Raw genomic sequence first — 16,821 nt, 5'->3', positions numbered from 1 at the left:
AAAAATCTATATAGTCAGATTAATTTCATATGATTATCATAGACTGAGATATTTTAAAAGAGAGTAGAAGGACAGGTGAATTTCATGTGACAGTGTCATAGACTGTAAACTTTAAAGATAGAATATAGAACCTGCCTACAAAGCTTGTTGCAAGCTGAGGACAGAGCCTGGATGGCATGACCATAAGTTTTTCTAATATCAGATACTTTAAACTGGGAAAACTCCCCCAGACGGACAAGCAAGAATTCTTTCCATAACATGACACTATCAAAATGTCGCATAAGCACTTTCTCCCATTTTTCCATGAGAGATTCAGTGGTATCCCGCTCTTGATATGACTTCAAAAGACAAAGCAACAATTCTTCATTATCCGGATTAAGCTCAACAGCCTTTTCTAAAATATTTATCTTCTTCTCAAGCGTCTGCAATCGAGCTGCTTTTTGTGGCTGAGTGCTTGCAACTTTATCCTGAAAAAAGATAATACCAAATTCAAAAAGGGGCCTTTTATCAACAAATAGGAAAGTTTAGAGTTTTGAATGAGCACTATGAGCATTATAACCAAGTAGAAATTGACAGTATAATTGATTCATGCTACTATGGTTAGAAAACGGCTTTTGATCGACCAATAATTTGCGCAAAATGCTTTAATGAGCAGGAAAAAAAAGGAAAAACACAATAATTATTAGTTGATAATGGTTGAAAAACCAAATTATCCAATCAGTCAAGAGACTACCTGAAATTCAGCAAAAGCTAGCCATACTTTCTCATCATGAGGGAAGTCTCTAGACATTTTGTTTAGCTCTCTTGTTCTTCGTAGTAATTCATCCTCCCAAGATTCCTCAAGCTCAACATGTGAATTTAACTCATTCCTGCCATTTTCAGTGGTAATATGAAGTTCCACTAGAGGAATGTACTCGTCTGGAATCAAGGAGGGCTTCTTCTTAACAACTTTTATATGTTTGAAGCCCTTGTGCCTTTCTAAGGCTGTAAATTTCACAGAATAGTAGCGGCCTCCTTTTAATTTGGTATCCAAAACATCAAGGTCATGATCATTATCAATGCTTGAAATTGAAGATCGCCGATGGTATAGGAGCTCAAAATCAAACTCTGAAAGATCTGAATGGTTCTGAAGCTTGTGTCGCGCAACATCCATTCTAAAAATTTTAATTTATTATCTGTAAAATCAATGCTTCAACAGAATCCAATTGTATGGCATTTATCTAAACGAGGAGAAAGGTTACGAAGCAGCAATATAATAGAAAAGTTACACGAGTGGAAAGTACAAGACTCCATTCGTACAATGAGAATGACACAAAAGCTATTTGAAGAGTGTGAAGACATGATCATCTTCCACTAACCAAGATGCCCTTACAAATAAATGATGGCAAAGAAATAACTGATAAATAACATCAACTTAAGATGAAGTCAATTATATGGCTAAACATATTGAATTACCAACGAACAAGAAAATCAAACCCCACAGAGGTGCCAAATGTCACACATGAAAGTGTCTGTTAGCACACATGCACCGTTTTCATCAAAAATTGATGTGAATTTATATTGTTATGGAACCTAAACCAAGAAAACTAAAATTTTACCAAGGCGGGAAAGAGAAGCATGAAAAAAAAAAAAATTGAGACAGTACTCTCACAATCAGTGAGATCGCTAAGCTATCAGTTTCTACAACAAGGCAAAGGTTCCACGAGCCAAATTATTGTTTCCTTTATGACTTTCTCAAGCAAACCTCCAATTCCCAATCGTAATAAAATTGCCAGTGAATTTAAAGCAACCAAAAAAAGGAAGAGGAGCCAATCACTGTCATCATAAAATAAGAATACCAAACTCAACTTCAAAAATATTCACACTTCACTACAAATAAAATAAAGTACAGGAATGTTAAATAATTATCAGCATATAAGCATCATAGAATTTAGCATTTTCCATAATACTAGGAATGAATAAATATGTCAAAGGGAAAAACTCTTTGGTGGTGTTACGTTTTGATGCAAAAAACTAGATAGAAAAAGCCACAAGGGGAGAAGACCAGGACAAATAGAACTTTTCGCGATTCAAAACTTAGAATGCCAACATCAAACAAACCTCAACCCAAACGAAAGCCAAACAAACGAAAACTAAATTAAAAATAAAAATAGCTACCCTCAAAACAACCGACTAGCGGTCACCTCACATGGAACTAAATAGTAGGTAATTTAAAAAATGTGTTTAAGGGCATTCAAACCAAGGGTCCAACACAGCTACTTGGGTCAACGTCCACCAAAAATCCTCCGACAAATGCTACCAAAACCGGCCAACCAACACCTCCGATAGCTCCAGAAGAAAGATACAAGTGGAGAGGAACTTGTGGAGAGAAGAAAGAGATAAGAGCCCAAGAAGAAATCGAAGAGAGGAAGAGATAAATGGAACAAGCTCGCAAGCTTTCCCAAAAAGAAACCCTCAGATTTTAGAGAACTTTGCTCAGCAAACAACAACCTTTTTAAGCTCCAAAACATCACAAATATATAAGAGAAAAGGAGCAGCCAAACAGCCCAAAATACCACCAACCAAAACAATCAAGAATGGGGACACAGAATGCCAATAGGCGGCCCAAGAGCAATACCCGAAGGGCCACAAGGGGGACAGGAACGGGCATCCACAGGGAACCGGAACTGGCAGCCACGGGGAGAGGAACCAGCCACGGGACAGGAGCCAGGCGGAGGAACCGAAGGGCCACAAAGAGGGGGAAAGAACCAAATCCACTCCACATAATAAGCTAAAAAAGAGGTGAACTACCAGTAGTAATGAGCTGAAAAAGAAGCAGCATCTCAGCAACTATGAGCTAGAGCATAGCAGCTCCAAACAAAACAGCAAAAACTGAACAGCCAAGCCCAAACCAAGAAGCCATCAGCAGCCCAAGAGCCAAGGCACCAAAATAGCTAGCACACCCAAAGTATGTCAAGCCCAAAGCATAACCTACTCATGACTATTGGTTTCCTTCCATCATACTATAGCATAAAAAATCAAAAATAACTATAGTATTCAAATTACAATAAAAACTAAAACAAAAAACTAAAATTTGCATGCATCACGTTTTATTCACTAGAGGAAATTTTTATTATAATAGAATGACAAGTAAATTATTCTAAGGTAAAACAAAGTAATCTTACACCACTTATAAAATATGGAAAATTTCTAAATTGAGATCCCAATGCTAACACTTCTGATCAAGTTGGAGCATATATATATAAATTAAATTCAACTCATTACATAGATTTAATATTTGGAAAAGATATCAGCCATTTAATTTTCACTAGCATATGGGGAGTAGTGATAATCTATTTAAATTGAAAAAGCGGAAATCAACTTCAATATATTTAGTCCTTCCATGAATGACAGAAATGCTAGCAATATAAATAGCAACTTGAAAATATAGTTTGAAATCATAAGTTAAATAACAAAAAAATAAGGCTCTTCAAAAAATTTTACACACATCATTTCACAGATGGGATCAATCATGGCCTTGTTAATCACTCATAAAAAGCCATCTCATTTCCTCAAAGCCATCCTAATATGATGACAAGATTCACGAGTTATCTTCATTAAAGTAAATTAAGCTTGTTTCAACCAAATTCTCAGTGATGTTAGATTGAGGTTTAATGAGATTTAGGATCGAACTTCTAATGGGCATTGGCCATTATAGTTAATTACCCCCTCACGCACCTGCATGTGGGAGAATACTCTCAATTAATGATGTACCTTAAGTTCAAATTTAGTTAAATTGAGTATGATTGGGAATTGTTGAGGGGAATGAAGACCCAATCTAGATTCAACCATGGGTTGTCTCATTTCGAGGAGAAAATGTGTATGTCAAGGACATGCTTTTGAGGTTGACATTAACTCATTCACTGATAGAGGGCTAGTAGTATCAACTTCACCGAATAACTCAAAGGTGCATGACATAGTTGCTTTCAATTTAGAGGCATTAGATGTGACTAGAAAAAGCTGAGAGATATTGCATGACTGTTAACCTTTGTATAGAAGAACAAAAAAAAAATCCTGCATACATACATCTTACCCATCGGATCCAAGGATTCTGCCGCAAATCGCGCTGATTCGGCGCCGTTCGCGTCGCTTCTCAGCATATCTTGCTCAAAATCCGCGATCTCACCTCAACCGTGCTCCATCTTCACGTCTATAAAACGAAGACGGAGAGACTTCCATCGGCTGCTCTTCCTTCCCGCACTCAACTCCCAACCTCCTCCCTCTCGTCTATGTTCAATCCATCTTCACCGACCCAAGCAAAGCTCCGGCCGAACCCTTCTACCCGATCTCTTCCTCCAAGCCAAGCACCTACCTCCATCTGCAAGCCGTCGCCTCCCAATCCTCACAGAGAAAACATAGAGAGATAGAGAAAGAGAGAGAGGGATCTTCTTCTCCCTACCTGGAGCCGAAACCCGCCTCCCCTGTCCGACTTCGCTCCGACTTTCCCTTCCTTTCGGTTCGGAAGTTTCAACATTTTGATGGGAAGCAATAGCCCGAGCCCGCTTGCTCTGAAGGTGAGTTTCTCCCCTTCGTGCTCCCCTTCGACCAATTCGATGTACATGCTCGGTACCGCTCAGTACATGCTCGATACCGCTAGGTACATGCTCGGTACCGAGCAAGTATATGCTCAGTACTGAGCGGTACATGCTCAGTACCACTAGGTACACTCTCGATACCGAGCAGTACATGCTCGGTACCGCTCAATATTGAGCATATACAACAAGCAGAACTTCAAAATTACTCTTATAATAAAATTTTGTTCCGGGGGCGCTGCCCCCGAAAACCCCCGCAGGGGCGCTACCCCCGAAAACTCCCGCAGGTCGAACCCTGACAGGGGGCAACGCCCCCTTGGACCCCCGGCAGACCAATATATTGTTATATTCATGTTGTCTTATTATTGGTAGTACAAATAATTATTAAAATCTGTCCTATTTGATGTTGATTATTTATTTCTATAAATTATTAGCATGACTAGTGGCACAAGAAGGAAAGATCCTGCATGAAAATATGAAACTCATGTTAAAGTATCAGGCGAAGGTGCAAAGAAGGGATATGTTTATATGAAATGTAATTTCTGTGAGAAACGCATAACTTGTGGCGTCAAGAGATTGAAGGATCATCTAGCCTGCACTCATGTCAATGTGGGAAACATGTGCAAAAGTACTGATAAGGTGAAAAAGGAATGTACATATTATTTAAAGAAGTTTGCCACCACAAAGGAGGTCACACAAAGAAATATGGAAGAAATGATAGGAAACTCTTCTTACTATGGATCACAGCATGAAGGTTCCAGTAGTGGAAGCTATATAGTTTCTTCTAACGAGACACTCGGGGTCCTATGGATAGATTTATGATAAATATTGATGACGATGATAACATAAACACTCAAGATCTTCAGCCTCCTACAGCTACAAAAGAACTCAGGAACAGAGTTTGTTTGGATATCGTCAGATTCATTTATGAAAATGGGATTCAATTTAATGTTATTATGAGTCCGTCATGGATCAATATGTTACGATCTGTTGGAAGCTATGGAAGAGGACTACAACTTCCAAGCTGTATAAGCTGAGGACTTTGATGCTGAATGAGGAGGTTAAGACAACTTCAAAAATGGTGGATGATATTAAAAAGACTTGGATTGAGACAAGAGTGACAATAATGTCAGATGGTTGGTCAGATATTCGACACATAAGTATCATTAATTTCTTGGTCAACAATCCATATGGAACAGTTTTTCTCAAATCAGTAGATGCTTCACGCTTTGTAAATGATGCACAATTATTGTTTGAAATGTTGGATAAGTTGTGGAGGAAGGTGAGAGATGCCTTAGTAGTACAGGTTGTTACTGATAATGCAAGTGCATACAAAGCTGCAGGGAGAATGTTAATGAAGAAGAGGCCTTACCTTTACTGGACTCCTTGTGCTGCACATTGTATTGACTTAATGATTGAGAGGTTGAAACAGTTGCCTCAACATAAATTAGTCATATTGAAGGTCAAATACGTTAGTAAGTTTATATACAATCATTCTTGGATACTCAGCTTGATGAGAAAATTCACTAATAGGAAAATTATTAGACCTGCTATTACAAGATTTGCTACTGCATATTTAACATTGCAGAGATTCAAGGAGTTAAGATAACCTTTGGAACAATATTTGCTTCTGAAGAGGGATAAAAGTTCATGGGCCAAAAAACAAGAAGAAAAACAAGTTAAAAAGATTGTTTACGATTCATTTTGGTGCAGTACAAATTATGCTTGGAAGACAACAGGGCCATTAGTAAAGGTGCTTAGAATGACTGATGGTGAGAGGGCCCCGGCTATGGGATTTATTTATGAAGCAATGAATAGGGCTAAAGAAGACATTGCAAAAGAATTAAGAGGTCAAGAAAGTGCCTACAAAGAAATGTGAGATATTAAATTGACCATTTGCTTGTTGATGAGTTACAATCTGATGATGAATGGGATACTCCTAAGAATGCTGATGTTTCTGAAGTTGAAGCAGAAGGAGAAACTCATGTCAATGAAAAAGACAATGAATCAACTACCCAAGTATATAAAAGAAAGAAATAAAGTGAAAATGGAGCTTCAAAAATCAAAGGTATTCTTAAATATAATGAATTATTTTATATGTTACTATTATATCATTTTAGAGCTAATGAAATATTAACTGATATAGAAGATAAAGGAAAAAAATATTATAGATGAAGAAGAGTTTGAGGATGACTTTGACATTAATTATGAAGATTCTTCTGAAGACAATCAAAGTGATGATGAGCCTGCTTTGGGTCTTGATCATAAGGGGATGTTTTATTTTTAAGTGAGTTTATTTTAAATTTTGTATTCCAGTAATATTATCTTAAAAAAATCTTCAAATTCATAGTTGACATAATATTTTATTATTTTTTGTCATTATTTATAATTTTAAATTAATTTATTTTAATCGTTTTGAGGCTTACACATCGATCCGCCTCGAGGCTTACGCCTCGCTTAGAAAAAACACCTCGATTCCCTATTTCGCCTTTTAAAACCTTGGTGAAAATAAACTTTTTAATTTTCTAAACAATTGATACAATTATGAAATTTACTAAATATGAACATATAATTACAAATTACATAATTAAAAAAAAATGAGAAGACAATAATAAAAATTAGATAATATTAAAGAAAATTTATCCATTCAAAATATAAGTTTTATTTTTTTTCTAAAACTATATAAAAATCACAAATAACCTTTCATGAAAATCATAATTTTAATCCAAAAAAAATACAAATGATATTTAATGAATATTCTTTGCAAATATAAATGTTATTCAATAAATTAAATTATTATCAAAATATGTTAAATAAATTATATTCACTTTGTCAGCTGGTATGGGAATCACAATTGGTCTAAGCAAAAGGTCAAGGACTAGGAGATTCTCGTTATGCTATGAAGTTGATCAGTCCAAGGAAGAAGGTTGTACTACATTGGGAAAGCCAAAGGTTTGAGCCTCTCACTTGTGCTAAGGAAGTCGAGGGGGAGGTCAAGAGAGTTGTTGTTGTTGTTTAGTGTAGGGCGAAGGAAGCCATATTGAAACCACACAACACTTGAGAGATTCATACGAGCACTTCAATGTTGGACCAACTGGAGTGTGTGCTTTCACTACTCACCACACATGACAAGGACGCGAAGCATACACCTCTCGCATCGCATTGCATCACTTTAGTAGTATGCTTCATTGTGCTCTTTTAACAAGCGTATGCTAAAAAAATACTTAAACCAAAAAATAGATGGAATGACAAAAAGGGAGATAATGAGGAGTTCTGCCTTTTATAAAATGTTGCTTGCATTCTTGAGCAAAAATAACACATCTCTTCATTGCTTAGCCCATTTCCTTAATCCAAGGTAGCATTTGATTAATCTTAGCTTAACCCACCTCTCAATTATTAATCTTCTTAAATGCTTTCTTTTATTTAGTATTATAGCCGTGTTTGACTAAGTGATGCTCCAAATCATAATGGTGCACATAAGGACATGTTGATATCATTTGAGAGGAACAATGTTTAAAAAGGTAATTTTCTAAATATTAAAGAGAGCACTTATAAATTTTGAGTTTACTAACTTCTTTATACTTAGTGGTGTTTTTGGCAACCATATTTTTGTACCTTCTAGAGGCAATTTGGACAGAAATGCTAGGTGAATGATTTATGATGCTAGATCCCCACAATTGCAATGTTTGGCTTCTAAATTGATGGCACAATCATACTACGCATCTTTTAGAGATAGAAATTAGAATTCATATCAATTTATTAATTCACTCCGAAAGAACATAATTTCTCCTTAACTGAGTGAAGATTTGGTATTTGTGCACACAATATTTGTCTTTTATCTGGGAATAATCCAAAATATACTCAAGGAGAGAATAAATTATTAAACATTGGTGAAGACACATTACCTATAATAGATTCAATTGGAATGTTTGAAGTTACTAATCTCTCTTTAGATGAGCAATTTTTGAAAATTATATTTGTTTCGCGATAAAGGTGAAGGGCATGGTCACTCGTGGCGATGATGATTGTAGCACTAAATGTGTTAGCTCAAAGTAATGATACATCATCGACATGCTCATAGCCTCATATTTTATTTTTTCTAAAGAGAACATTAGTGTTAGCTCTTTTTTTTTTTTTTTGGAATTTTGGTGTTATTTAGATAATGTTGATATTAGCAAAATATGTTATAATAATTAATGAATGCTAATGTTGGTGAGTTATTGACAAATGGCAATTAATGCATGTAATAAAATTTTGAATTTTAGTTGTACTTAATAATATTTGTTTTCTTTTGTTATTATTAAGCATTTGTAATGAAATTTATGATATTATACTTCTATGCATGATATGTTTAACAAAAAATACTTGTAATATTAATAATTTATAAAAGAGAACATTGTGTCCATTATGTATTGTATCTTACTTTTTACAATTAGCATCATATTTGTATCTAATTTTGGTATTCATACTATAAGGATAGTGATAAAATTTTGAACAAAATAAAATAAAGATAAAGAATGAACAAGCTAAATATCATAATCACAAGACACATAAGTTCATTTGATTCAATGATATTCACTTATGTCCATGGTCACATAGAGATCAAATATTTTAATAAACTTTAAAAGAAGAGTACATCAAATATTTCTTTTGCTAAATGAAAAGACAAGGATAGAGACACCATTGTTTCTATATCAATATATTAGGTAGATGGTGATTGATGTCATACTATATATGTTAGGTAGATAATGGTCCGTACAAATTTATAGGAATTAGGTAGACAAAGTTTAAAAAGTAAAGTAAGAAATTTATCTTCACATATTAACACGCACTTCATAGAGTTGAAGGCTGCTCATCAAAAACGACTATTGAACAATAAACCAGTAAAAATGAATAGCTCCCTCTAAGCCAATTCAAAGGTAGGTAAGTAACCTATTATCTATGAACAGGTAAATAGCATGTACCCTACTATAGGAGGATATTCAATAAATATACAAAAAAATCCCTCATTTTCTACTTCAAAGGTAGGGCATAACATAGACACAAAGTTATAATCATCTTAGGCAATTACCATGATCTAAAATAGGCCTTCCATTTGAAGAAAATGCTTTGTACAGCTCCGTTAGCTAGTAGAGTGACCAAAATAATAAGCATGCTTATCAGTAGCTCAATTCCAGGAATACTTACATGTTAGATATGACCTCACAAAAACAAATGTAGAAAACTACTCATTTAGTTTATGCATATGTCGTCTGTTAGGCATTTATGATATAACTTAACTCCAAAGGGTCCTTAAGAACAGTTGGTGCTAAATTGACAGCAAATTCAACACTGAAGCTACTCTCTAGACCTAAGCATTTCGCTATATGATACATCAAACAAAAAATGACATGAACAAAATTGATCTTAGCATAAGTAGCATGTGTGCCAAACAATGCGAGCAAGAACAAACGATAACAAAAAGATAAATTTTACATATCACATTAGACATGCCAGAGGTTGATTTTTCTAGTAAATTATCTTCCATTAAATAAAGTCTTACAACAATTCCACCAATGGGTTAATTAAAGGGGAAGAGTACCATATGAAGATTAGACTTTATGAATGCTCCCACATTCATTTTTGGTAAGTGTATTAGATGTTAAATCTCTTTTGCATATATATTTTTAGACACAATGTGAAGTCCTATAAGTAAAAGAATCTAAACTCTTAAATATTAAGGCGTCTTTTGGTGTAATTGTTGGAATTTTATTAAGAAACTCTACAGTTAAACATGCTCATTATGAAGAAATCCTAGGATGATAACCTCCTGAGAAATTACAACAACATGACAAAATCGTGAGACCCTTAGGCTAAAACGGATAATATCTCAATAGCTAAGAATTTGGACTGTAACAAATAGTATCAAAGCAATACACTAGCTGGAAGATGGGAACTAAATGTCGTATAAGACAAAGTGTTACATCATGGGAGCCACCTCTTGAACTCTGTATGGGGCAAAGTGCTACGCAGAGTGAGTCACCACTTGAACTTGTAAGGGTCACTTCTAGAATCTTATCTGCCTAGTAAATATTTATTGAATAAGGATAATAAAACGGATGTCAGTTACTTAAGTAGGGAAGATTGTGAAACCCCTTAAATAAAAGAAGCTAAACTTTTAAACATTAATGCGCGTTTTGATGTAATGGTTGAAATTTTATTAAGAAACTCTACAATAAAATGTGCTCATCCCAAATAAATTATGTGATAGGTGACCTCTTGGGAAGTTACACGAACAGGACAAAATCGTGAGGCTCTTAAGCCAAAGTGGACAATATCTTGATAATTAAGAGTTTGGATTATTTTGTTACAAAAATATAGTCAACGTCACCTGTATATACTCAAAGTCCTCTTTTATATCATTGTTACATAATACATCATAGTTTTTGTACTAAACTTATTAAAGATGAGTTATCGTGTGACCATAGTTCAATATTTGTCGCATTATGCATTCGATAAAATACAGAGAATATTGGAATACACCAACTTAAAAATACCAATACCAATACCACCATTACGGTTATGCTCAAGGACTAACGCATGGCAGTGAAAACTTGACGCAAGGTCTTCCACGGAAAATTTCAGACAAAGCATAATTAGATCCTAAGGACTTTTAAATAGCGCGTGAACGCACCTGTAGAGACAACCAAACGCTAAATTATCCCGATCCCCATGAACATCAAAGTAATAATCCTTGCCAGGCTTTGTTTCAGAACCAATCCAAGCTCGAACACCCGACTTTCTAGAAGATTCATGACTTAGCTTTTCCCTCCCCATCGCTCTCTTTCTCTTTCTCCGCCTCCCTTTCTCTTTCCGCTCTGAAGGCCGCTCTGATTCCGACGAAGACGGCGATGACACGGGCTCATAGTACGGTTTCCTTGGTGCTGCTGCCTCTTCTTCGTCCGAGTTTTCGAAAGGGACCGCCATTGGGACGGCAGCCGTAGCGATGGTGGGTACTTCGGATACATCGAAGGTGAAGCTGGGGTTGCATAGCCATTTCGCGGGTTCGGACGTCTCAGGAAGAGATGGAGAGAGGTCGGAGGATGGGAAGAGAGGGAATAAGACGGACGATTGGGGTTGTCGCTTTGTCTCCTCTAGGCCCCTCTCATTCCCAGTCGCTTCAAGGTTCGCAGCGTCCATGGCACCCGCCTCCGATTTCCGCCTTGCCCATTAAGTAGAAACTTGGGCTGTTTGGTATTGGACTTTAGTGTCATTTAGTAAATCTTGAGGTGGTTAAATTCTAAAAATTAATTGGTGTGATAAATATTAAATTCTATTAAATTTTTAAAATTGTTTGACAACATATTTTAGTATTTATGATAGTTAAAGATTTAAATATGAAAAAAAATAACACTTAATTATATCAATAAGCTTGTTATAAATTCAATTATAATTAGAATTTAAATTAATTATCAAAATTTAGGAATTTAATTATTTCTTAATTATATTATGTTCTTAGTTAAGGATTTTGGTTTGCATGTAAGAAGAAAAAAATGATGTATTTTACTTTGGTGATGTGTGGCTTTTGAGAGAAAGCCTATTGCTCTCCAAAATTGATGAACGATATCATAATTATCTTGGACTTGGTGTAAGGTAATTTTATTTTAAGAGATTCATTGGATTTTTTTTGTTGAGCATGGATATACTCGGGATTTGAGAACATTTAGTGAATGCTCTTATTTTGCACACCATATTTGTGGATTTTATGTTTTTAGTGGATTGAATACTTACTTTTTCATCCTTTGTGATTGGATATTTTTTTGCTGAGCATGCATATGCTCGGGGTTTGAGAACATTTAGTGAATGCTCTTATTTTGCACACCATATTTAGTGAAAGGAAGCTTGATTGAAATAGAACCATATAAATTTCGATGTCTATTATGATAAATTTTCTCTTTCTCCTTTTATATTTTTTAATTTTGCATCATTTTCCATCCTAATGATGCTTTTATACCAAATTCTTTAGCACACTCAATGCAACAAATTTTATATTACCAAAATTATGATAATGATGGTAATTAATAATTAAGGCTTGATTTGGGACAATTTTTTTTTAGCATTTTTTAAAGTAATTTTTTAGTATTAATTTTTCTAATTCAAAAAAATTGTGTTAAAAAACTATTTTAGAAAGCAATAAAAAAATCGTTCCAAACAAAACGTAAATTTTATTTGTAAAGTCACTGTCAATCTTGCCTAATTTTTATAACACAAAATAAATGGGAATATTATTCATTAATTTATCGCAATTATTATTCATGTATAGTAGTTTATGTAAGGATGAACAAAACAACAAACTAAGGAAACTTAGGCTTCATTTGGGATGGCATTCTTACGGCTTTCTGAAACAGTTTTTTAGTACAAAAGTTAAAACTTCTGTATTAAAAAGCTGCTTTAAAAAATAATAAGAAAACTGTCCCAAATGAAACCTTAGTAGATTTCGAAATCTGAAAGCTCGAAGCATAATTTTCCTTCAGTGGAGAGAATGGACTTGAGACCGAAGTTCTTGCGTTGAGGAATTTGGTCAATTTTTTGGCGTTCTTCTTGGTTTAGCTCCCAGTCAAAAATTTGAAGATTCTCTTTTAACCTCTCTTTGTTGAAGCTCTTCACAACCAAGCTGACACCTTGTTCGAGCACCCATCTTAGACAAATCTAGTAAGATTTAAGACAGAATTGTTATGCAGATCATTGTAGTTTACATGTGTGATGTCGTATTTGTGGGATTGATTTATTTGATTATGTATGTGTGAAATAGTATCCTTCAGGTTAATCATTTTTATTGAGCTTAATTCTAGAACAATGTAGGTATTAGTTGATGTCGTTTTGTAGACCTTGTCTTCTATAATTTTATACTTGTTTGTGTATGTGGTATGTATTTGATATTAAATTACTAGCTTATGTGCGTACTTGTTTGTGAGTGTTTCTTAAACTCCTTGTGACATATGGGGGAAAATACAATTCATATGTATTTTGTAGGAGTGTCATAGATGTATTTTTGTAGGAGTGCCAAAGATCTGGAATAGAACACTACTTCACTTTTGGAGAGACATCGCAGTAGAATGGGGTGACAAAGATGATGAACTGGACTTTACTGGAGAACGTTCGATGTATGTTATCCAATGATAGGTTGGATATAGTCTATTGGGCTGAGGCTATAGATTATGATCGTCACTTGGTGAACCATGTACCTTCTGCAGCTATTGGGAAGAAGACCCCAAAGGAGAGATGATCGGAGCATCCTGCTAGATATCATGAGCACTTGAAAGTGTTTGGGTGTTCATCTTATTATTATGTTCAGAATGATAAATTGAAACCAATAGCAAAGAAGACAATCTTTATTAGCTTCAGGCGTGGAATTAAGATCTTCAAACTCAATGATCTAATAGAAAAGAAGATTGTCATTCTCATGATGATAAATTTGATGAGGTGAGCATGCTGAAACCTCGTGACTCTAAGCAGGTGGAGAGTTCTACTGGAACCACAGATGCATTGCAGAAGTTGGAGTTTGAAGTAACTCCATTTGTTCCGCAGATACATATCACTTCTACTTAGGTACTTGATTCAACTACAGATCAAGAGAAAGAAGATAATGTGAGGATGAGGTTCCGGTTCAGGAATCTATTGCAATGAACAGGTCTAGGGGCCAGGATGACTTAAAACCAGTTTGGTTGAGAGACCACATTGCATTGCACTTTTAGCCACGGAAGCTAAAGTTGCTAGTCACTATAAGAAAGCAATGGACAATTCTAATGGTGATCTTTGAAAGAGGGTTGTGAATGAAGAGTTTGAGTCTATTCAGAATAATGTTACTTGGAGGTTGATAAATCTTCCTTCAAGGAGGAAAGTCATTGGGTGCGAATGTTTGTATGCAAAGAAAGAAGGATCTCATGGAGCTGATGTATAGTATAAGAATAGGTTGGTGGCAAAAGGCCCTGCGCAACGGAAAGGGATTGATTATGATGATATATTATCCCCAGTGATTAAGCATCCCTTTACCGTATTCACTTGACACTTATAGCACAATATGGTCTAATTTTGGAGCAGCTCGATCTTGACATTGCAGAAGTAGTTCACGTTGTGAGCAGGTTCATACATAATTCAAGGAGTCATTGGCAAGCTGTAAAGAGTATCCTAGGTATCTAAAGGTTATAGTTGATGCAAGCATGGTATTGTAGAGACAATCATCTCTTCCAATCAAGCACTTTGGTGCAAGGTTCCATGTTGTTTGAAAATTGATTGCAAAAGATAATGTCAAGTTGAAAAAGATAGATACAAAGGAGAATCCAACAAACATCTCGCAAAAGGACTATCAGTTCAGAAGTTCACCTACTGTAAGAGTTTGATGAATATTCAGGCTCATGACTAATTGCCCATTTGTTTTGAAGAACTACACTTGGTTTGATCCCTTTTGGTGGGAGAAAAGTAGGCAACTATCTTGATGCAGTCATTTTGATATTGGAGTCTGTTTTGTCATCTTCTATTTTTTGAAGTGAAAGATGAGGTGGAGATTATTAATTTGAAAATCTTTCAAAATCTAAATGAGCTTGGATTAAGAAAGCATTTAGTGGCTAATTAATGCATCAATTAGGAGATTTGATTAGGGCTTTAATTGGATTTGATAATGACATTGATTTGATTTTCCATATTATTACATTAATTATGTTTTAATTGTTTTATCTCAAATCTAGAAATTACGGGTTTTGAAAACTATTGTATGTATGCACAAAAGAGAAGAAGAAAGAGCCAAGTGTAATAATTATTTTTCTCCAATATAGTGAAATCATCATTCCCTCCTCGTAGACATGAGCATCTTCACCGAGCTATGTAATTTCACATATTGTTTGTGTTGATTATGCTTTGATTGTGATTTTTATTTCCATTGTATTTGCACAACAATGTTTTCATAGTTGACTCTTTTTGCCCACCCCAAACTCGGCAAGACAAATTATTATAACATAGGCGAGGACCAAACTCAAGATCTTTAGAACAACTTCCAAAGCCTTTATTGGCTGGAAGTGTTGACACCCATATTAATCCATCAAATTAAATGCTGATATGGCTATATATATATATATATATATCATATAAAAATTACCTGAGCGAAAGTTTTTCCTCTAGCCTTGGCTATACCATTGAGCACCTCAGATTCCATGAGTTGGTTTTTAAACAGTGGACCGTTATATCCTCCTAGTGGTGAGTAAGCCGTCACATGAATTCCCTTCTCCTTACAATATTCCCTCAACTTCACTTGCTGCCAAGCAGGATGCATCTCCACCTAAACAATGGAAAGAGGAGAAGATGCAACTCATCAGCCGTCGTAGTCACTTGTAAAAATTGATAAATTAATAAATTATTGATATGTTTTCAAAAATTTATCTTGATCGGGCACCAATTTCGAGGCAAAAAGTAGTTGGAAACTTCAAAAATTAAAATCAAAAGCACCCGAACTCCGATTTCAGCAAGCTTACAGTCAAACGGAGCGTCTCGGAAATATGAACCCAACGACACCAAGTTCAACCCAATCCGAGCCCAAATGAGTCCGAATCAAGGACCCGAAGCGCTGTTGGAAGGTTCAAACCGCAATTTGAGTTACCAAACGGTCTCCGATTTTAACGAGCTTATACCCGAATCGAGCATCTCGACGAGACGAATCCAACGAGCCCAAGTTCGCCGAATTCTGACATCATTAAGGCCTCCAAATGTCCAATGAACGGTGAACGATCGAAGGGTTCAATATCGGCCGTCCATTCAAACCACTCCCTATTCGCCCATGATCTCACACCTATTTACGAGCCATGCTACTCCAGAAAAACTATAAATAGAGACCTCATTCTTCACAATAGGGACTCAAGTGAAGAGAGAGAAGAAGAAGAGAAGGAGGAGAAGGAAGAAGCTCCTCCTCGACCACCGCCGGAGCTCTTCCCGCCGCCTGAAGACGCCGGAACTCTGCCAGATTTTCGGGAAACGCCGGGAATTTGCAGAACTTTGTAGACTTGCTTGAAGATGATTGTAAAATGATCGTTTTGATTTGTAAGACGGATCAACCTTTGTACTTCAAACAAATACTAGTGGAACTTTACAACTGGGCGAGGCCCCGTGGTTTTTTCCCTCTTTCGGATTTTCCACGTAAAAACCTTGGTGTTCATTCTCTTTACTCTTTGCGTGCTGAATATTCGTGCAACGCTCGGACGCGAATTCATAAACTCTACCGCCG

At 35.6% G+C, this 16,821-nt stretch overlaps 2 protein-coding genes across 4 annotated transcripts in view; both read right to left on the bottom strand.

Moving 5' to 3' along the window:
- The window catches only part of LOC110109544 (protein NRDE2 homolog), a 40,483-nt gene extending 28,686 nt beyond the window's left edge, over nt 1-11,797 (bottom strand). Inside the window, exons 1-3 of one of the 2 annotated variants that reach the window (XM_020840650.2) lie at nt 11,245-11,797; nt 734-1,154; nt 132-467 (exon numbers count right to left, since the gene is read on the bottom strand). In XM_020840650.2, the coding sequence (XP_020696309.1) occupies nt 132-467; nt 734-1,154; nt 11,245-11,750 (1,263 nt within the window). In that variant the 5' untranslated portion in view covers nt 11,751-11,797. Of the gene's footprint in view, nt 1-131; nt 468-733; nt 1,176-11,244 lie in introns of both variants that reach the window. The other variant, XM_028694470.1, reaches the window with a different exon arrangement.
- Nucleotides 11,798-12,823: 1,026 nt separating this feature from the next.
- The window catches only part of LOC110109546 (NADPH-dependent codeinone reductase 1-1), a 10,537-nt gene continuing 6,539 nt past the window's right edge, over nt 12,824-16,821 (bottom strand). Inside the window, exons 3-4 of one of the 2 annotated variants that reach the window (XM_020840655.2) lie at nt 15,703-15,882; nt 12,824-13,259 (exon numbers count right to left, since the gene is read on the bottom strand). In XM_020840655.2, coding sequence (XP_020696314.1) covers nt 13,038-13,259; nt 15,703-15,882 — 402 coding nt within the window. In that variant the 3' untranslated portion in view covers nt 12,824-13,037. The remainder of the gene's footprint in view (nt 13,260-15,702; nt 15,883-16,821) is intronic. The other variant, XM_020840656.2, reaches the window with a different exon arrangement.

The sequence above is a fragment of the Dendrobium catenatum genome, unplaced genomic scaffold (assembly GCF_001605985.2).
Source record: "Dendrobium catenatum unplaced genomic scaffold, ASM160598v2 fragScaff_scaffold_489, whole genome shotgun sequence".
Classification (NCBI taxonomy): Eukaryota; Viridiplantae; Streptophyta; class Magnoliopsida; order Asparagales; family Orchidaceae; genus Dendrobium; species Dendrobium catenatum.
The sequence above is the reverse complement of the archived record's forward strand: the minus strand, read 5'-3'. Positions and strand labels throughout refer to the sequence as shown.